General features: G+C 41.3%; 2 protein-coding genes and 1 long non-coding RNA gene across 3 annotated transcripts in view; 2 read left to right on the top strand and 1 right to left on the bottom strand.

Annotated features, from left to right (window-relative positions):
* LOC139039044 (uncharacterized) overlaps positions 1-25244 on the top strand; it is a 74179-nt gene that overhangs the window by 42221 nt on the left and 6714 nt on the right. Inside the window, exons 2-3 of the long non-coding RNA XR_011492174.1 lie at positions 8990-9106; positions 15574-15689. This is a non-coding gene — a long non-coding RNA (uncharacterized lncRNA). The remainder of the gene's footprint in view (positions 1-8989; positions 9107-15573; positions 15690-25244) is intronic.
* On the bottom strand, positions 9848-10883 carry OR1G1 (olfactory receptor family 1 subfamily G member 1). The gene is given in 2 exon segments (XM_020905973.2): positions 9848-10509; positions 10512-10883. Coding segments are annotated over 2 exon segments (930 nt in total). The 5' UTR covers positions 10780-10883.
* On the top strand, positions 19845-25110 carry LOC139039043 (THO complex subunit 2). The gene has a single exon (XM_070478869.1). The coding sequence runs from the start codon at positions 19889-19891 to the stop codon at positions 24221-24223; it is 4335 nt and encodes a 1444-aa protein (XP_070334970.1). The 5' UTR covers positions 19845-19888; the 3' UTR covers positions 24224-25110.

Below are 25244 nucleotides of genomic sequence, written 5' to 3' on the forward strand. Positions count from 1 at the left end.
CACTTTTTTGTTATTTATCTCAATAACACTTTGCATTCTTCTGAGTAATCATCTCCCAAATCTTTTGCTAGATTTATTTTTGTGTATTAATTGCCTTTTATTAAATTTAAATTGTATATATTTAAGGTGTACAACATGATGTTTTGATATACGTGTATATACTGAAATGATTACTACAATCAAGCTAATTAAGATATCCATCTCCAGCATTTTCTTTCATGATGAGAGCACTTGAGGTCTACTCTCTTAGCAAAGTTCCAGTATATAATACAGTATTATTAACTATGCTATAATTAAATCTCTAGACCTCACTAATCCTACATAACTGCAACTTTGGGCTCTTTGAAAACATCTCCCCTTACCCTCATCTCCCCACCCTGGTAGCAATGATTCTGCTTTCTATTTCTATGAATTAAACTTTTTTAGAGTCCATATGTAAGTGAGATCATGCAGTATATTTATTTCTGTGTCTGGCTTATTTCATCTAGCATAATATCCTTCAGGTTGATCCATGTTTTGTCACAATGGCAGGAGCTCCTTTTTTAAAGCCAATACTTGGGCCATCTGATTCGAAGAGCTGACTCATTTGAAAAGACCCTGATGCTGGGAAAGATTGAGGGCAGGAGGAGAAGGGGACGACAGAGGATGAAATGGTTGGATGGCATCACCAACTCAATAGACATGGGTTTGGGTGGACTCCGGGAGTTGGTGATGGACAGAGAGGCCTGGCATGCTGCGGCTCATGGGGCTGCAAAGAGTCAGACACGACTGAGCGACTGAACTGAACTGAACTGAATGTTCCTTTGCGTTTTTATTCCACAACATCGTAATCCATTCATGCATCAACAGACACAGGTTGTTTTCATACCTTACTGAACCAGATTCATTTGCCTGATTTACAGCAAGCCAAATCCTGTGATGCCATGGTTTGCAGCAGAGAAAGGGTTTATACTCGAGGCAGCCAAGTGAGAAGAACAAATCTCAAATCCGTATCTCCTGAGGCTAAAGGCTTGGGGTATTTACATGATAGAGCTGAGGCATGGGGAGCATGGGAAAAGGTAACAGGAGAAGAGAAAAAAGTAAGGTAATCGGTGCTCTGTGCAAACAGGTCTAGGCTACATGCTTCTCCATGGGGCACAAATTCAGAAAATGGCCCTGAACTTTTGTGACATCAAAAGGAACCATATGCTTCATTTATAAATGTCTACTTATTAAATATATTGGTGGGTAAGAAGTAACAATACAGAAGATTTGCTGTAATCATAGATGATAGAAATAATTTTCCATTTCAATAACTCTACCAGTAATTTTATTTTGCTATAAGAGAAAGGGATAACAGAGGATGAGATGATTGGATAGCATCACCAACTCAGTGGGTGTGAGTTTAAGCAAACTCAGGGAGATGGTGATGGACAGGGAAGCCTGGGGCGCTTTAGGGCATGGGGTCACAAAGAATCTGATATGACTTAGTGACTGAACAACAACAATATTTATTAAGCTAGTAAAATGAATAACGACAGTGAAGCAGTATTGGTGAGATCTTGCAGAAACAGTTTTATTTGATAGCAGTTTGACAGTGTAGAATATGAGCTTTAAAACAAGTGATAAGTATATGTGGATATATTTATTTTTAGGACTCTAGGCTAGGAGAATAAAGCACACAATAAAGTAATGTTTGTTGAAATGATCCTTTCTTCATATTCAAAGATGTGAGTTAATCTTCAAACAGCACAGTAAAACAATCTTTGACAAAACTATGGTGTAGGGTGTATTGACACACGGCAAAAGATATAATTATGACAAACATGAAAACTGTGTTGTTACACGAAAATTCATATACAAAACGTCGGTGTGAAAGAGTAACGCACAATTTAAGTTATTTTTTTATTTTATTTTATTTTATTTATTTATTTTTTTTTATTAGTTGGAGGCTAATTACTTTACATCATTACAGTAGTTTTTGTTATACATTGAAATGAATTAGCCATGGATTTACATGTATTCCCCATCCCAGTCCCCCCTCCCACCTCCCTCTCCACCCGATCCCTCTGGGTCTTCCCAGAGCACCAGGCCCTAGCACTTGTCTCATGTACCCAACCTGGGCTGGTTATCTGTTTCACCCTAGATAATATACATGTTTCAATGCTGTTCTCTTGAAACATCCCACCCCCGCCTTCTCCCAGAGTCCACAAGTCTGTTCTATACATCTGAGTCTCTTTTTCTGTTTTGCATATAGGGTTATCATTACCATATTTCTAAAGTCCATATATATGTGTTAGTATACTGTAATGGTCTTTATCTTTCTGGCTTACTTTGCTCTGTATAATGGGCTCCAGTTTCATCCATCTCATTAGAACTGATTCAAATGAATTCTTTTTAATGGCTGAGTAATAATCCATGGTGTATATGTACCACAGCTTCCTCATCCATTCGTCTGCTGATGGGCATCTGGGTTGCTTCCATGTCCTGGCTATTATAAACAGTGCTGCGATGAACATTGGGGTGCACGTGTCTCTTTCAGATCTGGTTTCCTTGGTGTGTATGCCCAGAAGTGGGATTGCTGGGTCATATGGCAGTTCTATTTCCAGCTTTTTAAGAAATCTCCACACTGTTTTCCATAGTGGGCTGTACTAGTTTGCATTCCCACCAACAGTGTAAGAGGGTTCCCTTTTCTCCACACCCTCTCCAGCATTTATTGCTTGTAGACTTTTGGATAGCAGCCATCCTGACTGGCGTATAATGGTACCTCAATGTGGTTTTGATTTGCATTTCTCTGATAATGAGTGATGTTGAGCATCTTTTCATGTGTTTGTTAGCCATCTGTATGTCTTCTTTGGAGAAATGTCTGTTGAGTTCTTTGGCCCATTTTTTGATTGGGTCATTTATTTTTCTGGAGTTGAGCTGGAGGAGTTGCTTGTATATTTTTGAGATTAATCCTTTGTCTGTTGCTTCATTTGCTATTATTTTCTCCCAATCTGAGGGCTGTCTTTTCACCTTGCTTATAGTTTCCTTTGTTGTGCAAAAGCTTTTAAGTTTCATTAGGTCCCATTTGTTTATTTTTGCTTTTATTTCTGAAATTCTGGGATGTGGGTCATAGAGGATCCTGCTGTGATTTATGTCGGAGAGTGTTTTGCCTATGTTCTCCTCTAGGAGTTTGATAGTTTCTGGTCTTACATTTAGATCTTTAATCCATTTTGAGTTTATTTTTGTGTATGGTGTTAGAAAGTGTTCTAGTTTCATTCTTTTACAGGTGGTTGACCAGTTTTCCCAGCACCACTTGTTAAAGAGGTTATCTTTTTTCCATTGTATATCCTTGCCTCCTTTGTCGAAGATAAGGTGACCATAGGTTCGTGGATTTATCTCTGGGCTTTCTATTCTGTTCCATTGATCTATATTTCTGTCTTTGTGCCAGTACCATACTGTCTTGATGACTGTGGCTTTGTAGTAGAGTCTGAAGTCAGGCAGATTGATTCCTCCAGTTCCATTCTTCTTTCTCAGGATTACTTTGGCTATTCGAGGTTTTTTGTATTTCCATACAAATTGTGAAATTATTTGTTCTAGTTCTGTGAAAAATACCGTTGGTAGTTTGATAGGGATTGCATTGAATCTATAGATTGCTTTGGGTAGTATAGCCATTTTGACAATATTGATTCTTCCAATCCATGAACACGGTATATTTCTCCATCTGTTTGTGTCCTCTTTGATTTCTTTCATCAGTGTTTTATAGTTTTCTATGTATAAGTCTTTTGTTTCTTTAGGTAGATATACTCCTAAGTATTTTATTCTTTTTGTTGCGATGGTGAATGGTATTGTTTCCTTAATTTCTCTTTCTGTTTTCTCATTGTTAGTGTATAGGAATGCAAGAGATTTCTGTGTGTTAATTTTATATCCTGCAACTTTACTGTATTCATTGATTAGCTCTAGTAATTTTCTGGTAGAGTCTTTAGGGTTTTCTACGTAGAGGATCATGTCATCTGCAAACAGAGAGAGTTTCACTTCTTCTTTTCCTATCTGGATTCCTTTTACTTCTTTTTCTGCCCTGATTGCTGTGGCCAAAACTTCCAAAACTATGTTGAATAGTAGTGGTGAGAGTGGGCACCCTTGTCTTGTTCCTGATTTCAGGGGAAATGCTTTCAATTTTTCACCATTGAGGGTGATGCTTGCTGTGGGTTTGTCATATACAGCTTTTATTATGTTGAGGTATGTTCCTTCTATTCCTGCTTTCTGGAGAGTTTTAATCATAAATGGGTGTTGAATTTTGTCAAAGGCTTTCTCTGCATCTATTGAGATAATCATATGGTTTTTATCTTTCAATTTGTTAATGTGGTGTATTACATTGATTGATTTGTGGATATTAACGAATCCTTGCATTCCTGGGATAAAGCCCACTTGGTCATGATGAATGATTTTTTTAATATGTTGTTGGATTCTGTTTGCTAGAATTTTGTTAAGGATTTTTGCATCTATGTTCATCAGTGATATTGGCCTGTAGTTTTCTTCTTTTGTGGCATCTTTGTCTGGTTTTGGAATTAGGGTGATGGTGGCCTCATAGAGTGAGTTTGGAAGTTTGCCTTCTTCTGCAATTTTCTGGAAGAGTTTGAGTAAGATAGGTGTTAGCTCTTCTCTACATTTTTGGTAGAATTCAGCTGTGAAGCCATCTGGTCCTGGGCTTTTGTTTGCTGGAAGATTTCTGATTACAGTTTCGATTTCCTTGCTTGTGATGGCTTTGTTAAGATCTTCTATTTCTTCCTGGTTCAGTTTTGGAAAGTTATACTTCTCTAAGAACTTGTCCATTTCTTCCAAGTTGTCCATTTTATTGGCATAGAGCTGCTGGTAGTAGTCTCTTATGATCCTTTGTATTTCAGTGTTGTCTGTTGTGATCTCTCCATTTTCATTTCTAATTTTGTTAATTTGGTTCTTCTCCCTTTGTTTCTTAATGAGTCTTGCTAATGGAATTGGATTTCTTCTCTCTGGAGTGCAATGGAGTGTCCAGTAATGAGTTTTGCGATGGGTCTCTGTGTTAGGTGTGACTTTGGAGAGCCTGTATGTTGACACTCAGGTCTGTTTTCCTGCGTTGCTAAAGAATTTGCGTGGTATGTCTTGTACTGGAGCTTATTGGCTCTTGGGTGGTGGTTGGTTTTGGTGTAGTTATGGAAGCTTTTGGATGGTCTCTTATTCCTTAATGTTCCGTGTAGTCAGGAGTTTTCTGGTTTTCTCAGGATTTGGGCTCAAGTCTCCTGCCTCTGGATTTCAGTTTTATTCTTCCAATAGTCTCAAGGCTTCTCCAACTATACTGTACTGATAATAAAACGTCTAGATTAATGGTGAAAAGATTCTCCACCGTGAGAGACAACCAGAGAGGTTCACAGAGTTACATGAAGAATAGGAGAGGGAGGAAGGAGATAGAGGTGAGCAGGAGGAGAAAAAGGGGACTCAAGAGGAGAGAGACAGATCTACGCAGTTATCTGTTCCCAAAGTGTTCTCCGTAGCCCAGACACCCACAAAGATTCACAGAGTTGGATTGGGAAGAGAAGGGGAAAGGAGGAAATAGAGGTGTTCTGAGGTAGAAAACAGAGAGTCAAAAGTGGGAGAGTATCACCACACTCCTGAATAGAAATGGGAACTGAATATTGGATTCTTAAATGACCAAAAATTATATCACATACTAGTGAAAAACAAAGATTGAAAATCTAGTGTAGAGGTTAGACTCTTTGAAATACAATATTTAAAGACAAAAAAAAAAAAACACACAAAAAATTTAGAACTGTATATGAAGTTCAGTTTAAAAATAGGGTTTCTCTCTCTCTCTCTCTTTTTTTTGGCAAGGTTATAGTGAAATGAAAATGAAAGCTAAGGAATAACAGAGGAGTATTAGAGGACTCTAAAAGGAAATAGGAGAGAAAAACAAGAAAAAGAAAAAAAAAAAAGAAAAAAAATTTTTTTCCCCTAATTAAAAAAATCGTAAAAATATATGAAAATGAAAGTTGAGTAGTAATGGGGGAGTAACAGGGAATTATAAAAGAAAATAAAAGAGAAAAAATAAAAAATTAAAAATTAAAAAAAAAAGGAAAGAAAAAAAAATTTTTTTTAAATTAAAAAAAATGTACATATATATCTAGGAATTTCTCTGAGGTTGTTGCGGTCAGCGTAGGTTCAGTTCAATTTCAGATAGCTTCTCTTTCCAGCTTACACTTCTCGATATCTGTAGGCCCCTTCCTGTGTAGTCGGTGTTACCTTCAGGGATTTTAATCTGTTGCACCGGTCCTTTCTGAAGCGGTTCCCTTTGTTTATTTGGCTTCTGTTTGCCGTCTCTTTGGTGTCTAATTTCCGCCCTGGCACAGGCGGGCGGAGGTGATCTCTGATTTAGGTTCTCTAGTTCAGTTCAGTCCTGCTACGGGGAGGGCGGGGCGCTGCAGACAGATACCGCTCTGTGTGGATAGCGCTCACCGTGTTCCGGCCACACTGCGTTTGCCCCGCTCACGGGTGTCTGTGCTTTCGCCGTCTACACTGCTCAGGCTCCCGGCTGCTCCACATGGAGCGGGCCCTGCGTTGAGTGCGGTTCCAGTTTTCGGGTACTCCACAAAAGCGCAGATTCGGTTGCTCCTGCGTTTTGTGCCTTCCCCGGCCTGAGCGGTTCATGCAGCCAGAGGCTTGGGCGTATTCTCCCGGGTGTAGCACGCCTTTTCCCTCCGCGGCGAGCGGCCCAGGCAGCCAGAGGCTTGGGCGTACTCTCCCGGGTGCGGCGCGCCTTTTCCCTTCGCGGCGAGCGGCCCAGGCAGCCAGAGGCTTGGGCGCAATCTCCCTGGAACGGCGCGCTTTTTCCCTCCGCGGCCCCAGCACGCACCGCCAGTCGGGTCTCAGGAAGTCTTTAGCTAGAACCCGGAGGCCTGTTTTCAGTGTGGGAGGGGGTGGCTTCTCAGGGGCTGAGTTTGCCCTTTCCCCTCCCCCCTGCCTCCTACCTCCAGCAGGGGTGGGCCGGCTCTTCTCTGGAGATTCTCAGTCCCTTTGTTTTGCGAACCACCGGCAGTGTGTTCGGGCCAGTTAATTTTGTCCCTTGCTATCCCACAGTTTAAAAAAGCTCCCTCCGATTGCTCTCAGGGTCTTTGGGCCGGTCCTCACCCTAAGCAATGCCGCCCGTTCCTCTCCGTTCCACCCCGCTTGTTGCTGGCGGGTACGGGCGTCTGGGGTACTTTTCTGCTGGGAGTTGCTTTTAGGCACGTAATCTGTGGGCCTTGTTTAATTTTTCCTCCCAGTTAGAGTGCCGAAAACTTCCCCCAGTCCCGCCAGTGAGAGGGTTTCCTGGTGATTGGAAACTTCCTCTATTAAGACTCCCTTCCCGGGACGGGTCTCCGTCCGTAGCTCTTTTGATTCCCTTATTATCTTTTATATTTTGTCCTACCTCCCTTCGAAGACAATGGGCTGCTTTTCTGGGCGCCTGATGTCCTCTGCTAGCGATCAGAAGTTCTTTTGTGAAATTTGCTCAGCATTCAAATGTTCTTTCGATGAATTTGTAGGAGAGAAAGTGGTCTCTCCGTCCTATTCCTCCGCCATCTTGGCCTAGGTTAACTTCTTCACAATTTAAGTTAAAAGGTAGAATTAAAAATACTGGTGAATGTTAAACAGTGAAAGACGCACAACTGTCAATGAATTGGGAGGGAATATGGGATGTTGCAAACCTGTGTATTTAAGTAGGTAAAATTTCACCTTAAATTTAAGCACCCTGAGTGGGTAGCCATTCCCTTCTCCAGGGGATCTTCCCGACCCAGGGACTGAACCTAGGTCTCCTGCATTGCAGGCAAATTCTTAACCCTCTGAACCACCAGGACAAACATGATTTCGAAGGTAGACAGAAATCTTCCCTGCATGTGAATCCCAGTAAGTGAGAAATCCTGCATTAAATCCCAGAATGTTCTCCAAAAGAATGATTTAAGACAGGATGCCTTCTAGGTTCTCAGTGCAGGCCATAGGCAATCCTTAGCAGCAGTGCTTGAGAGTGAATTCACATAATCTGATGCTTGCTCACCTTTCATTTTAACAAGAACTATTACTGCAATAGCTAACATTTATTGAAAATATACTATATTCTATTTTCTTATATATTTTAGGAAGTACATGCTTACATTTATATCTAATTCATTACAAACTATGCCTTACAGACAGAACCACATTCAAACTTTCTGACAACACAATGAGGTAAGTTATACTTGCTCTGAAAGGTTAAAGAATTTCCAAGGATCACACAGCTTACAGGTGGCAAAACCAAGATTTGAACTTGCTAGTGCTGTTACCACTTTGCTATACTATATTTTATTGACAGAAGATAGTGTGTGAACTTACTCTCAGGTGAATAGGGAGTAGGTGAGCTGTCAACGGGGGCTTCCCAGGTGGTGCTAGTGGTACAGAACCTGCCTGCCAGTGCAGGAGAAGTAAGGGACACAGGTTCAATCCGTGGGTCAGGAAGATTCCCTGGAGAAGGGAATGGCTACCCACTTCAGTATTCTTGCCTGGAGAATCCCATGGACAGAGGAGCCAGGCGGGCTACAGTCCATAGGGTCTCAAGGAGTCAGACATGACTGAAGTGATTTAGCATGCACACACAAGCTATCAACAACTGATTTCCACTGGAAAAGATATTATCAACAGAAATCACAATCTATGTTATCAAAGCTTAAACCAGGTACCTAAAGAGAATGAAAAATATCACCCTGTAGTAACTTTTCATTTTCCTATAGAGCCTAATTGGTCTTGGGGCACCTTGTTGTATGTCTGTTTGCTCCAATGTTTACTGACTTAGCTTTTTGGTAACCATCAATAATAATCAGCATAATGCAGATTATTGACTTGAGTTGATCTTGGGAGAAATACAGAACAGTGTGGGCTCTCTGTGGGTCGTATAAGTTATGAACTGGTGATGGTAGACCTAATGCTTGGGTAAATCATTTGAACTTTATTCTGCAGGCAGCATAAAACCATTTGTGTTTTCTAATAGGGTTATGATGACATAATCATATTCTATGAAGATTCATCTGACTGTAGTGTACAGAATGGATGGAATGAGGCGAAACTGGGGACTAGAGAATATCTAGGAGGAGTTTCAATCATTCAGGTGAGAGATTTGAAATAGTAATAAAATCATTCTTTCCTGATCCCTAACATTATGATTGCAACCATGCCAGAGGGATTTAACACATCTTAATGGTGCCAGACATTATGCCAAGTGATGCAGGGTGAAATTGACTTGCAAAATTTTTCCCAAAGATAAAAATGAAATTGTCAAGTGAAATTTAAGGTGTTAGGAGGGATGGGGATTTGGATGCCTGGTAAAATATCATAGTAGGTTTAGCTGAAGATTCCATCTGATCAAACCCTTCCCAGTCCCAGTGTCTGTTCTTTCAGCCTAGGGGTGTCACAGACATGGAGAGTCTCAGAGTTAAAATGCTACTGGTAGGGGTCTAAGTCACCAAGGTCCCAGTGATGGCAGGAAAAAGTTATTTTTCCCTGGAGTTATTCTTGGCTACATGCAGTAGCACAACCAAATATTCCCTTATTTTGGCGTGCACTATCTCATGTGGTTTCAAAAGATTCAAGCACATCCTTTACAATATTATACAACTGGATGGCTATAATTCTAGAACATTATGATTGTAAGAACTTAAGCTGATGATATTGCCCTGATAATGAGTTTGTTCTAATGTGTCCTGTAGCTTAGGCATGAATATTTCAAGTTCAGATCACAGGTCTTAGAAGTGAGATTCCCAACTTTTTCTCCCTTTCTCATTCTTCCCTGCTTAATTGTGGTGAATGTAATTGGGTAGGGACCCCCATATTAGATGTGAAGTCATTCCCACTAAGGGGAATGAATTTTCCTAGCCCACATTAGCTTTTTCAGGGAAGACTTGATGTCTCTGTTCCTCCAACTATAGATAAAGGGGTTTAGCATCGGGGTTACCACCGTATACATCACTGCGCCCTTCTGTGCCAAGTGGTTGGAGAGGGGGCTGAAATAAACACAAAAGGAACTCCCAAAGTGTAGACAGACCACAGAGAGGTGAGAGCTGCAGGTGGAAAAGACTTTCAGCTTCCCCTGAGCTGAGGGGATCTTCAGCATTGTCGAGAAGATGTATGCATAAGAGATAACCAGGCAAAGCACACAAACCAGGCCCATAAGACCCCCTGCAGTGAAGATCACCAGTTCATTGATGAAGGGGTCTGTGCAGGACAGACTCAGAAGGGGGTTGATGTCACAGAAGAAGTGTGCAATCTCTTGGTCTGCACAGAAGGACAGTCTGCTCATCAAGAGTGTGTGTAGGAGGGAGTGGAGGGCGTTCATGACCCAGGATGCAGACACTAGGAGGACACAGAGGCCAGGGCTCATGACCATGATGTAGTGGAGTGGGTAGCATATGGCCATGTAGCGGTCATAGGCCATGACAGCCAAGAGGAATGCCTCCACCATCCCAAACATCAAGAAAAAATACAGTTGTGATAGACACCCTGTGTAGGAGATACCTGATTTTGGGCCCATATATTTGCCACCATCTTGGGGATTGTGGTAGAAATGAAGCAGGTATCAGTGAGGGAGAGGTTGGCCAGGAAGAAGAACATGGGAGTGTGGAGTTGAGCATCAGCAGTGATGGCCAGAATGATGAGGAGGTTGCCCATCACTGTGACCAAGTACATGGACAGGAATAGACCAAAGAGGGGCCACTGCTGCTCTGGCTGTTGGGAGAGTCCCAGAAGGAAAAATTCTGAGACACTGGTCAGGTTTTCCCATTCCATTTGTCTGTAAGCAGAAAGTAGTTAATTGAATGAGATTGGTAAGCCCTGGATTGTGAACTCTGAAAACTATGAGGTATTGATATTCTAGGGTGGGGTTGAATCATAGAAAATCTCCAATACTTAACTGCTTGTTGGTCAATCACCAAGTTGTATTTGACTCTGTGCTACCCCATGGACTGTAGCCCACCAGGCCTCCCTGTCCCTCACCATCTCCCGGAGTTTGCCCAAGTTCATGTCCATTGAATTGGTGATGCCACCTGCAGAAATGTCAGTTTCATCTAGTTCAGCTGACTGTTTGCAAATGCTTGCGCTTGGTGCCATGGAAAACTGAAGATATGTTTGCAATGGGAGAAGTGGTTTTTGAAAAAACTTTATTATATAAGTGTTAATCCAATATGGGTTTTCCTGGTGGCTCAGACAGTAAAGAATCTGCCCACAGTACAGGAGACCCTAGTTCGATCCATGGGTCGAGAAGATACTTTGGAGAAGGGCATGGCAATCCAATCTTGTATTCTTGCCTGGAGAATTCCATGGACAGAGGAGCCTGGCGGGCTAAAGTCCATGGGTTTGCAAAGTTGGACATGACTGAACCACTAACACTTTCACTTTTTCACTTTTCAATCCAGTACATATATCTGGGGGAGTAGGCTGGACATGTTTGTTTGCTTAACTCTTATGGTATTCGTGTAGACTTTATGATAATCCATCCTGAGGTTTCACGAGTCAGAAAAGTATTTTTAACATATTTTCCCAATGCTTCAAACGAATAGCTGCTGGAGAAGGAGCTTTGGATTTGGTAAAAAAAAAAAACCACATCTAATACTGAAAGTGACACAACAACAACAACATTGAAGTCATTATCACTGCTGTCTACACAGCTCATCTGACCAGAGACCTGGGTGTCATTACTGACCCATTTTCCTTCCTCCCTGTCTGCATTCAGGTGCCATCAAATCGTGGTAATTTTATTATCTCAACATAGCTGAAATTTGCCTATTTATCTCTATTTACACACTTCCCTCAGGCTTGGCAATTGTTCTCCTTGCCTCCAGGCACACCCACCTGCCATCTGTTCTCACAACAGAGAGAATGAACTTTTCACGCATCATATCTGATTTTACTGCTCAAGCTGAGAAATCCTTCAGGTGCTCCTCTTTATTCTCAGGACAGACTCTAAACTTCTTAACATGGCCTGAAGACCCTTTATTTATTATTTATTATTTCTTTATTACAGATGTTTCCCATTCTCGTGAACCTCCCTCCTGCACTCCACACCTTGTGTACCAGTTATACTTTGAATCACCTAAAAGATTCAGATACAGTCTCACTTTGAACTTTTGCCCATCTTTATTTTCTTGGGCTGGAATAGTCTTCTCACTTTCATTCAGCAGACATGCCAAACTTCAGATCTTGGCTTAAATGTCAGTTCTGCTAGGAAGCTTTCCCTCCTTGGGTTGGTGGTTTAGTTGCTAAGTTGTGTCCGACTCTTTCGACCCCATGGACTATAGCCCACCAGGCTCCTCTGTCCATGGAATTTTCCAGGCAAGAATACTGGAGTGAGTTGCCATTTCCTTCCCCATGGGCTCTTCTCAACCCAGGGATCACGCTTGCATCTCCTGCATTGCAGGCAGATTCTTTACCGATTGAGTCACCAGGGAATCTTCCCTCCTTACCCTCACACAAAAAACTCAGGTTCACGTCCCTCCTGTGTCACTCTGGATTGTGACCATCTATTTACCTCTCTCTGTCTTTCATTCTACTGTGAGCACCGTTGAGAGTAGGCAGAGATGTCTATCTTGTTCCTCTTTGGACTCTAACACTAGTCCTGAGTCTAGTACAACATAGGTACTTAGTACGTATCCATCATGTGAATGAATAAACCCCAAAGAGTAGAAAGAATGAAAAGGGAGATTGTAGAGAGGTAATGTCAGTCGTAGGGAACAGTCTGAACCTTTCTGTTACTGGTTTCATCCTTAACTTTGACTAAATAAAGTCCTGGCCATAGGGATATGTAGGAAACATTATGGTTACAGACACATAAAGATGTCAAACAAAGCAAAGGCACTCTTGAGTGAATTTAACTTGAATGCCTTCTGGACTCAGGTTCAAGTTTGAGTACAAAAATGAAATTTAAAGAGTCCAGGTTCCCCATTGATAAGGAAAGAAACATCCGGGGAGGACTTCTTTGGTGGTCCAGTGGTTAGAAATCACTTGCTGGTACAGGGGACATGGGTTCCAACCTCAGTGTGGGAAGCAGCGAAGCCCACACAACGCAGCTACTGAGCCCGCACACCGCGGAGCCCACACCCCCCAGCAAGAGAAGCCACTGTAATGAGAAGTCCACGCATTGCAACTGGAGAAAGCCCATGTGCAGCAACGAAGACTCAGAGCAGTCAAAAATAAATAATAAAAATTTTAAAAAATAAATATAAAAAAGAGAAGCATCCCGGGAGGAATGGAGTAAAAGCTATAAGGTTAAAAACTGAGAGAACTGGGAGGTGGTGGGGGGGGGGGGGGGGACTGGAGTGATTAGGACACACCTCAAACTCATTCTCATTGTGGTTCCAAATATTTTCATCCCACTTCTAGAAATAACATGTAAATAGGTAATAAATAAGTAGTAGTAAGTGGTTGACTAGTATGTTCATTAAAAGTCTCTAGAAGAATAAACAAAACACCAGTAAGAGTAATTACTTGCTGGAGGTAGGGGAATTGCATGAATAAGACACAGGGGAGGGAGGGTTTCATGTGTGTGTGTGTTAGTCACTTAGTCGTGTCTGACTCTTTGCAACCCCATGGATTGTAGCCCTCCAGGCTCCTCTGTCCAAGGGGTTCTCCAGGCAAGAATACTGGAGTGGGTTGCCATTCCCTTCTCCAGGGATCTTCCTGACTCAGGGATTGAACCTGGGTCTCCTGCATTGCAGGTGGAGTCTTTACCATCTGAGCCACCAGGGAAACCCTTTCATGTGTACATTTTAGCATATTTTGAGGTTTGAACCACTCAGTGACCATACCACTTACAGAACATTTAATTAATTAATTAAAATGAATTAACTGAAAATAAATTAATAAATTAATTTCCCTTAAAGCAAACCATAAAAATCTGTAAAATAGAGACAATGCAGTATAATGCAGCCACTCTTTGATGGAGATTCCTTGAATAGCAGAGAAACTTGGTTTACTGGAGCCATGTCCTTTTAATGCCTTAATGTGGTGTGTGAGCATGAGTGTGTATGTTTGTGTGTTTGTGCATATGTGGTGTGGGTACATGTGTGTCTCCTGTAGAGTCTGGAGGTTAACAGGATCATCTTGAATTACTATTATTGTGGAGAGAAGTTGCCATTGATTCCTGTGCTTTGTTCTGATAGCATGATGACTTTTGACTTGTAAGATTAAGGACCCAGGCATCTGCCCCTTTTGTCCACTAAAGCAGCACATCCTTGTTGTTTCAGGACTGTTTGTGAGAGATAGATTCCCAAATGACCATAGCGTAGGACAGACAGAGGAGAAAGGGGGAGAAAAAAGAAGCAACATGGAGTCATGTAGCTTCCTTTTCTAATCCTTACCTGGCTGTTCTTGCCAATCACTGAGGGTATCACTGGCAGGCTTCTGTCTGCTTCACGCACATCTCTCCTACAGTGGACCATCAGAAGATGACAGAAACTGCTTTTAAAGGCACAGAAGGAAATTTGCTTCATGCTCTGTGTGTGTTACATAATGATTGTTGCTATTGCTTCATCTGCTCAAATTTTCTCTTTGGTCTCACAGTATTAGAGAACTTTTAATTTTTGTCCATTCTTAGAATGAAAGACAATAGCTCCAGGTTGAGGTTATAATCATACCAATATATGACATCCCAGAAAGCTGCATTCACAGAATACCACATAGAGCCTAACAACCACATAGCATCATAGCATCCCTTTTCTCTTTATTTTAGAATTTTCTGCTCATGTTTGCCCCTTTTAGTTGTTCATAGAACCCATGAGAAATGTGTTCTTGCAATTTCATAATCCAGGAACGATGATGAAATTGCAAGAACACATTTGTTATGGTCTGTGGGCTTCCCTTGTGGCTCAGCTGGTAAAGAATCCACCTGCAATGTGAGAGATCTGGGTTTGATCCTGGGTGGGAAGATACCCTGGAGAAGGGAAAGGCTACCTACTCCAGTATTCTGGCCTGGAGAATTCCATGGACTGTATAGTCCATGGGGTTGCAAAGAATCGGACACGACTGAGCAACTTTCACATTCAATTCTTAGGTTGGATTGATTAGGTTGGATAGCTTAGGTTGGACTGAGCGACTTTCACATTCAGTTCTTAGGTTGGATTGATCTCAAGATCTGTTAAACTGAAGATAATTAATTCTGTGTGGTACTGAGAAGCCAAGAGAATTGAGAACCTACTGATGTGTCCCTGCTGTATACTGGTGCAACAGAGGCTGAGGCAGGACTTCCCTGGTGGCCCAGTGGTGAAGATGCCAAGCTTCTAACGCAGGGGCCATGGGTTCCATCTCACCCCTGGTTGGGGAACTGGGACCCCATGTGCTGTGCCGTACAGGCCGAATAAAAAAAAGAGAGAAAGGGGGCTAAAGCATGAGGGACCTGTCTGTGATACCTCTGTGGGCCCAACAGGATCCTATCATTCCTTTCACTGGCAAAGAAACCAAGATGTTTAGTGTTGTGATTTTTTTCTGTAACCTTTCCCGGAGGTGCCGACAGAGGCCTCTGTACCATGAAAAAGGCCAGATGAGCTGAACCACTCTTGACTCAGAGTACCTTATTGTCTGGTCTTCTAGACTTGATCATCCTAATCCAAGTGAGGCTAAGTTGGTGTCGACCCACTTGTCCTGTTTATCCCTCCTTTGTGCTGGAGAGACCAGGGGTGAGGAGCTGCGATTCCTTATCATGGCAGGTAAGCAGCAGCCTGTTCATGCATAAGTTGCATAAACAGATCTATGGGGAACGTGGAAGCTGGAATGACATCCAGCAAATGACTCTCTTCTTTCTTTCAGAAATGGTCACTTAATAGTCTTCTCCAAATTCACCTAATTAAGGACACAGAATAAAGCAATACCGAATATGGGTGACCCGGGAGTATGGGTTATTCTTGGAGTCTCTTTAGAAAGTGGAGCTTCCCTGGTGGTTTAGATGGTGAAGAATCTGCCCGCAATACAGGAGACTCGGGTTTGATCCCTGAGTTGGGAAGATCCCCTGGAGAAGGGAATGGCAGCCCACTCCAGTATTGTTGCCTGGAGAATCCCATGGACAGAGGAGCCTAGTGGGCTACAGTCCATGGGTTGCAAAAAGTCAGACATGAACACATGACTAACTTAACTGGAGTCTCTTTAGAAAAGTGGACAATAAGTTCATGTGTGTGCTAGAAGTGCTGGCATGATACACCCTTAAATCATCTATTTAATGGTTTAAACACATTATTCCATTGTATTAAATAAAATAACCACATAATTCTGTGCTGAAAAATCTGCTTTAACTTTTTTTCTACCATGGGCAAAAGTTAATTAGTGAAGTGATCCTTTAAGAAGGGATGTAATATGACTTGGAACATGTGGTCTTTGGTGCTCAGACTCCATTGACCATGCAGGAATGGCAACTAACACAGCTGAGTGGACAGAAGCTGGGAAGACAGAGATGTAGGTGGTTCTCTGCTGGTTTCTGCTTTTTCCCCTGGTGTGGGTGCTTCGGATATAGTGATATTGAGTGGAGGGGTTGGAGCAGCACTGCCGAGGTGTCTCTGCTCCAACCCTGGTGCATGCATACATACATGTGCATTATTGTTATGGTGGTTTTCACCCTTACTCAAGGATTGGTCAGGACCTGGGCTGGTTCTTCTTCTTATGGATGAGCATGTGCATGCTAACTGCGGTCTCCATGCTGGCTAGTGGCAGGGACTTGCTGAACCATCTCCACTTTTTCCACGGTGCAGCATGCACTGGCAATTGCAGTCTCTGTCTGGTTAGAGGCAGGGCTGGGTCCTGACCTGGCTCTGTGCCTTCCCTGGGGAATGCTCATGTGCATGGGTAGTGGTAGCCTTCTCTTTAGTGGGGAGCGGTGCTGGAGCAGGAGTCTGGTGTGGGCTGAGGGATGTGCTGGAGTCTTCCTGGCAGGTTGGCCAGAGCACCAAGAGGTTTCCTATCTGCTGCCTCCTCACTGGGATTGAGACTATCCAAATTTGTGCACAAGCTCTTTAAGAGCAGAGTCTCAGTTTCTCATGGCCCTCTGATAAGCCCTTCTTGTCTTTCAAGCCATATATGGGGGCTTGTCTCCTTGGTGTTGGATCCTAGGTCTGGGTTGCTTAATATGTGGCTTGAACCCCTCCATGCCCACGGAGGATCACTGAGCCCGTGTCCCCCACTTTTCTGGTTCACCCATTATGGGTGTGAGTCCTGACTAGATTGCTTCCCTTCCACTCCTACCAGACTCCGTGTGGTTTTCTTTACAGCCTTGGTTGTAGAAGAGCCATTTTGCTAGTCTTCAGGTCATTATCAGTAAGAGTTATTCTACATGTATTTGTAGTTTTGATGTGTTTTTTGGGGGGAGGTGTGCTCAGGGTCTTCCTACTTTGCCATTTTGATTCCACCTCAGCACATAAGGATTTTAAAGCAGCTGTTTTAACTATGTTCCATGAGGCAAAGGAAAATAGGCAACCAATAAATGCAATTATAATCTCAGCAGAAAAACTAAAACAAAACAAAAAAGAAATAGACATTCTCGAACTGCTGATGGCTGATTCACATTGTTGTATGGCAGAAACCAACACAAAATTGTAAAGCAATTTTCCTCCAATTAAAAATAAATTAAAAAAAAGAAACTCTAGAGCTGAAAATTGCAGTTATTTGAAATAAAAACACACGTTGCTGTTTTAATTTACACAGCTTGGTGACATCCTGTATGAAAACCCCATAGCATAGCATAGGACCTAATAGACTGCAAAAAAAAAAATATATATATATATTAGTTAAGTGGAATTAATCATAAACCTGTCGTCTGGAGCTACACAGGATAAATGTAATACCTTTGATATTAGAAAGATTCTAGATATTAAAAATCACAGCCATCAGTTATTCTGTCTGAGAGGAGTGTTTTATACCTCCTCTGTGGGTTAGCTGTCGAGTCTAAAGAAGAGCATTAGGCATGGGGAAACTGGAGTCAGATCTGGAGCAACATCGTACTAATGAAAAGGTATTTAGGGCTTCCTGTGGTCCAGCGGATGAGAGCTCACCTGCCAATGCAGGAGACCCGAGTTCCGTCGCGCGTCTGGGGAGACCCACTTGCTGCAGAGCCGCTCAGCGCATGCGCCACCACTGCTGAGCCTGTGCTTTGGAGCCTGCAAACCGCAGCTCCCGAGGCCTGGGTGACCTGGAGCCCTTGCTGCATAACTAGAGAAGCGTCCACAGTGAGAGGGCCGTGCCCCACAACTAGAGAGCAGCCCCCACTAGGGGCGGCTGGAGAAAAGGCTGCACATCAACAAAGACCCCGCACAGCCAAACGTAAATAAACAATAACATTAGGTAAATAAGTCACTTCTCCTTTCAGACATACGGCTTTTCTGTCTGTAAAGGGGGACTGTTTCCCTCTATGTCCCAGGGCTATTTTGAAAATTAGGAGACCATACTATATGTAATGTAGTAAATACACATGACTGTATACATATGCATATTCAATACTTAATAAAATATCTACTTTCTCTAAACCTGCATGGCACATTTTGCATTCCCTTTGTAGATCTTACCATTTTCTACCTTGTGTTGGCTGTTGTTTTTTTTTTTTTTAAATCCCACAGGAACCCTTGAAAATACACCCAAAATGGAACTAATTTTTCTTGAATTGCTCCCTTGTTAATTATTTTCATTAAAGGCATCATTTTCCTTTTAGTGGCTCAACCCCAAAGTCTTGAAGACATCTGCTTACTTACTAGTTTCATAAAAATTATGCATTTTGCCTTTATTTCCACATGACCTTTATATCTAGACCCTTTATCTTTGGCCTTACTGTCTCTCCTCTAGATTACCATGTGTGCATGCTAAGTCACTTTAGTCGTGTCTGACTCTGTGACCCGGTGGGCTTTAGCCCACCTCAGGCTCCTCTGTCCACAAGATTCTCCAGGCAAGAATACTGGAGTGGGTTGCCAGGCCCTCCTCCAGGGAATCTTTCTGACTCAGGTATCTGCATCTCCTGCGGCTCCTGCATTGCGGGCAGATTCTTTACCACTGAGCCACTGAAGAAGCCCCTCGGTTGCTCTAGGAGCTGCCTAGTTAAACACCACTCGTCCCTGCTTTCTTACTGTTATCCATTCAGTCTTAAACAAAAACATTCACCATTGCTTCATGCAGAGATTTTGTTACCCATCTATCTAGCGTTGTAAATCTTCCAGGACCACCTGGCAACTGAGAAGTTTGGACTTCAGTATTAACTTCCATCTAATGACATGGTACTCCCAGTTACATTCTCCTGACTCTCCCCTCTTGAATTTCCTTCCATCTTGAATCCTATGCTCATCTTTGCCTTGCTTTTGTTTTTAATACACTTTTATTGCATATATGTCTATTCCCAGAATGTTTATTATTTGATTTCTTTAACTGTTTATAATCTTACAGAAGGATATTGATAGTAATCTTTGGGGATATACATTTTTAAATATTACTAAGATCCATCCAAATTGTAGCATGTCTCTATGGGTTATCTAGAAAAGAAGAGATTTCTCTACTGGCTGGAGTGACTAATCCATGTCCAATTACGAAGGACATGGTGTTGCTACTACACTTTGTCTAGAATTCTGTCTGGAATGCCAGTTGTATTTACATACCCAGTAGCAGAGACTACTAGTAGCTGTGTCAACCAAAAAAACCAAAGAGCAGTTCTGTTGAGGACTCAGACCCCTTCGGAACCAAAGTTCCGGTCACCTCATCAGGTGAGGACCAAGTGGCAGCTGTTCAGTACCTCCACCAGATATGCGAGCATCAGATATGTGGTCATTCCATCCTGTGTGCTCCTAGGTTCTGATAGCATTACCTTCCCCTTCTGTTCCCCTAGCCATACGAGAGTTAACTTCCTGAATTAATAAGTTCTGGCTTGGCTACTAGTGAGGGGAAGATGGCGGCCGCAACTGTGCTGGTTCCTGCAGAGTGGATAAAGTACTGGGAGAAATCAGGGAGAGGCGAATTTTTGCATTTATGCCGGATCCTCAGTGAAAATAAAAGCCACGATAGTTCAACTTATAGAGATTTCCAGCAAGCTCTTTATGAATTCTCATACCATGTCATTAAAGGAAATCTAAAGCACGAACAGGCATCTAATGTTCTTAGTGACATTAGTGAATTTCGTGAGGATATGCCCTCCATTCTTGCTGATGTATTCTGCATATTAGATATTGAGACAAATTGTTTAGAAGAAAAAAGCAAGAGAGACTATTTTACACAATTGGTATTAGCATGTTTGTATTTAGTTTCAGACACAGTTCTAAAGGAACGCTTGGATCCAGAAACATTGGAATCGTTAGGGCTTATCAAACAGTCACAGCAATTCAATCAAAAGTCAGTTAAAATCAAGACAAAACTCTTTTATAAGCAGCAAAAATTTAATTTGTTAAGAGAAGAAAATGAAGGTTATGCCAAGCTGATTGCTGAATTGGGGCAAGATTTATCTGGAAATATTACTAGTGATTTAATCTTAGAAAATATCAAATCTTTAATAGGATGCTTTAATCTGGATCCCAATAGAGTTCTGGATGTCATTTTAGAAGTGTTTGAATGCAGGCCAGAACACGATGACTTCTTTATATCTTTATTAGAATCTTACATGAGTATGTGTGAACCGCAAACACTGTGTCATATTCTTGGGTTCAAATTCAAGTTTTATCAGGAACCAAATGGAGAGACTCCTTCATCTTTATACAGAGTTGCAGCAGTACTTCTACAATTTAACCTTATTGACTTAGATGATCTTTATGTACATCTTCTTCCAGCTGATAATTGCATTATGGATGAACACAAACGAGAAATTGTAGAAGCTAAACAGATTGTTAGAAAACTTACAATGGTTGTATTGTCTTCTGATAAAATTGACGAGCGAGAGAAAGAAAAGGAAAAAGAAGAGGAGAAAGTGGAGAAGCCACCTGACAACCAAAAACTTGGTTTGTTGGAAGCCTTGTTAAAGATTGGTGATTGGCAGCATGCGCAGAGCATTATGGATCAGATGCCTCCATACTATGCAGCTTCACATAAACTAATAGCCCTTGCTATTTGCAAGCTGATTCATATAACTATTGAGCCTCTCTACCGAAGAGTTGGCGTTCCTAAAGGTGCTAAAGGCTCATCTGTTAGTGCTCTGCAAAATAAGAGAGCACCAAAACAAGCAGAGAGCTTTGAAGATTTGAGGAGAGATGTCTTCAATATGTTCTGTTACCTTGGTCCCCACCTTTCTCACGATCCCATTTTATTCGCAAAAGTGGTGCGGATAGGCAAGTCATTTATGAAGGAGTTTCAGTCTGATGGAAGCAAACAAGAAGATAAAGAGAAAACGGAAGTTATCCTAAGCTGTTTGCTTAGCATTACTGACCAGGTATTACTTCCATCTCTTTCTTTGATGGACTGCAATGCTTGTATGTCTGAGGAACTATGGGGAATGTTTAAAACATTTCCATATCAGCATAGATATCGTCTGTATGGCCAGTGGAAGAATGAAACTTACAACAGTCATCCACTTTTAGTAAAAGTTAAAGCTCAAACAATAGACAGAGCCAAATATATCATGAAGCGTCTAACCAAGGAAAATGTGAAGCCTTCTGGAAGACAAATTGGGAAGTTGAGCCACAGCAATCCAACCATTTTGTTTGATTATATCTTGTCACAAATACAGAAGTATGATAACTTAATAACACCTGTAGTAGATTCATTGAAATACCTCACTTCATTGAATTATGACGTCTTGGCCTATTGTATCATTGAAGCTTTAGCTAATCCAGAAAAGGAGAAAATGAAACATGACGACACAACCATCTCAAGTTGGCTTCAGAGTCTGGCTAGTTTCTGTGGTGCAGTTTTTCGTAAATATCCAATTGATCTTGCTGGTCTTCTTCAGTATGTGGCTAATCAGCTAAAGGCAGGCAAAAGTTTTGACCTGCTTATACTGAAAGAAGTGGTACAAAAAATGGCAGGGATAGAAATTACTGAAGAAATGACAATGGAGCAGCTAGAAGCCATGACTGGTGGAGAGCAACTCAAAGCTGAGGGTGGTTATTTTGGCCAGATAAGAAACACTAAAAAATCCTCCCAGAGATTAAAGGATGCACTATTAGACCATGATCTTGCTCTTCCTCTCTGCTTGCTTATGGCTCAGCAGAGGAATGGGGTAATCTTTCAGGAAGGTGGAGAGAAACATTTGAAACTTGTGGGAAAACTCTATGATCAGTGTCATGATACCCTGGTACAGTTTGGTGGGTTTTTAGCATCTAATCTAAGCACAGAAGATTATATAAAGCGAGTGCCTTCAGTTGATGTGCTCTGTAATGAATTTCACACACCTCATGATGCAGCATTTTTCCTGTCTAGGCCAATGTATGCACACCATATTTCGTCAAAGTATGACGAACTTAAAAAATCAGAGAAGGGAAGTAAACAGCAGCATAAAGTTCATAAGTACATCACATCATGTGAAATGGTGATGGCTCCTGTTCATGAAGCAGTGGTTTCCTTACACGTTTCCAAAGTCTGGGATGACATCAGTCCTCAATTCTATGCCACATTCTGGTCATTGACAATGTATGACCTTGCAGTTCCACATACCAGCTATGAACGGGAAGTCAATAAACTTAAAATCCAGATGAAAGCGATTGATGACAATCAGGAAATGCCTCCAAATAAAAAGAAAAAAGAGAAGGAGCGATGTACTGCCCTTCAGGACAAGCTTCTTGAAGAAGAAAAGAAACAGATGGAACATGTACAGCGAGTTCTGCAGAGACTGAAACTGGAAAAGGACAACTGGCTTTTAGCAAAATCTACCAAAAATGAGACCATCACAAAATTTCTACAGCTGTGTATATTTCCTCGATGTATTTTTTCAGCAATTGATGCTGTTTACTGTGCTCGTTTTGTTGAATTGGTACATCAACAGAAAACTCCAAATTTTTCCACACTTCTTTGCTATGATCGAGTTTTCTCTGATATAATTTACACAGTCGCAAGCTGTACTGAAAATGAAGCTAGTCGATATGGGAGATTCCTTTGCTGCATGTTAGAGACTGTGACCAGGTGGCACAGTGATAGAGCCACATATGAAAAGGAATGTGGAAATTATCCAGGATTCCTTACTATATTACGAGCAACTGGATTTGATGGTGGAAATAAAGCTGATCAATTAGACTATGAAAATTTTCGACATGTTGTACACAAATGGCATTACAAACTAACCAAGGCATCGGTACATTGCCTTGAAACAGGCGAATATACTCACATCAGGAATATCTTGATTGTGCTAACAAAAATACTTCCTTGGTACCCAAAAGTTTTGAATCTGGGTCAGGCTTTGGAAAGAAGAGTGCATAAAATCTGCCAAGAGGAAAAAGAGAAGAGGCCAGATCTATATGCATTGGCTATGGGCTACTCTGGGCAGTTGAAAAGTAGAAAGTCATACATGATACCTGAAAATGAGTTTCATCACAAAGACCCCCCTCCGAGGAATGCAGTTGCCAGTGTACAAAATGGGCCTGGCAGTGGGTCTTCATCGTCATTCGGAAGTGTATCTAAGTCAGACGAAAGCAGTACCGAGGACACTGATAAATCAAGGGAGAGATCTCAGTGTGGTGTGAAAGCTGTTAATAAAGCTTCTAGTGCCACACCAAAAGGGAATTCAAGTAATGGAAATAGTGGCTCTAACAGCAAAACTGTTAAAGAAAATGACAAAGAAAAAGGAAAAGAGAAAGAAAAAGAGAAAAAAGAAAAGACTCCAGCTACTACTCCAGAGGCCCGAGTACTTGGTAAAGATGGTAAAGAGAAACCAAAGGAAGAACGGCCAAATAAAGATGAAAAAGCAAGAGAGACGAAGGAAAGAACACCTAAATCTGACAAAGAGAAAGAAAAATTCAAGAAGGAAGAAAAAGCTAAAGATGAGAAATTCAAGACCACTGTCCTGAATGTAGAATCAAAGTCAACTCAAGAAAAGGAAAGAGAGAAGGAGCCGTCCAGAGAACGAGATATAGCAAAGGAAATGAAATCAAAGGAAAATGTTAAAGGAGGAGAGAAAACACCAGTTTCTGGGTCCTTGAAGTCACCTGTTCCCCGATCAGATATTGCAGAGCCTGAAAGGGAACAGAAACGTCGCAAAATTGATACCCATCCTTCTCCATCACATTCCTCAACAGTAAAGGACAGTTTCATCGAACTCAAGGAGTCTTCAGCAAAGATAACCCAGAAGACCAAAAGATATATCTGATGCATTCACATAACTCTTCTAAAAACTGAGCCCATCTCAACCCATAAACGTCAACCCATTTTATGTCACGTCTGCTGAGCTACCTTTTTGGTAGTTGTGGCATGTTATCAAAAAGTATGGTTAATGTAAACTAATCTTTCTCTTGGGGAATATTCAACTCAATGGTTGTGTTTACTTGTCAGTATTAATTCTTGCCTATTCTTGAGTATTCTGCTACTAAAAATAATGTGCAGTTTGTGTATCTTATTACAGAATTCATTCATTTCATGATTATAGTTGAATTGTCCAATGTTCATGTTATTTTGTCTTTATTATTATAAAATTTGTACCCTGTTTCACTTTGATTTTCTACTTTGCCTCCTCTTATATCTGCTAAGTATGATTCCTTACTGGTAGACCAGTAAAAAATGATATCTTGGAACAAAGCCAGTTGACAGTACTAACCGCTTTTAGAACTATAGCTTTAAATTGAAATGTCTGTGGATATTGGGCAAGTAAGCACTAATTTTTAACAGCTTAGATTAGCCAATATGCCTGTGTCCTGAAATTGTAGCATTGTTTTTAGAATATACTGTATTAAGTGCGAATGGTTTCTTTTAAAGTAAAATTTTTGCTCTATTGATGCTGTATTCCAGTATAGTAGGTTTTTATAACCAGAGTGGGACTGTGTATGTATGTCAGTCTTAACCGTCAGTGGCTTGTGTGGGCTGTTTTAAATTCATGGATTTACAATGTTACCTTGTGAATATTTCCTGGAACATATTTTGAAGCAGTTGGAAACCTGCTGTTATACTTAACTGGATTTTTTAATCAATGATAAAGATTATGATTCCTTGCATTTTGTGAAAGCCTTTTGAAAATAAAACATATGAGATAAAAAAAAATAATTTCTGGCTTACCTTGGCATCCATCTTTTTTCTCTTTAATCTCTTTCAAGATATACCTGTGTATTTAATGCCTTGTTTTAAATCTTCTTAGTTCAAAAATATCTAATGTGACTTTTGTTTTCTGAATGGACCCT

Source organism: Odocoileus virginianus, chromosome 17 (genome assembly GCF_023699985.2).
Source record: "Odocoileus virginianus isolate 20LAN1187 ecotype Illinois chromosome 17, Ovbor_1.2, whole genome shotgun sequence".
Lineage (NCBI taxonomy): Eukaryota > Metazoa > Chordata > Mammalia > Artiodactyla > Cervidae > Odocoileus > Odocoileus virginianus.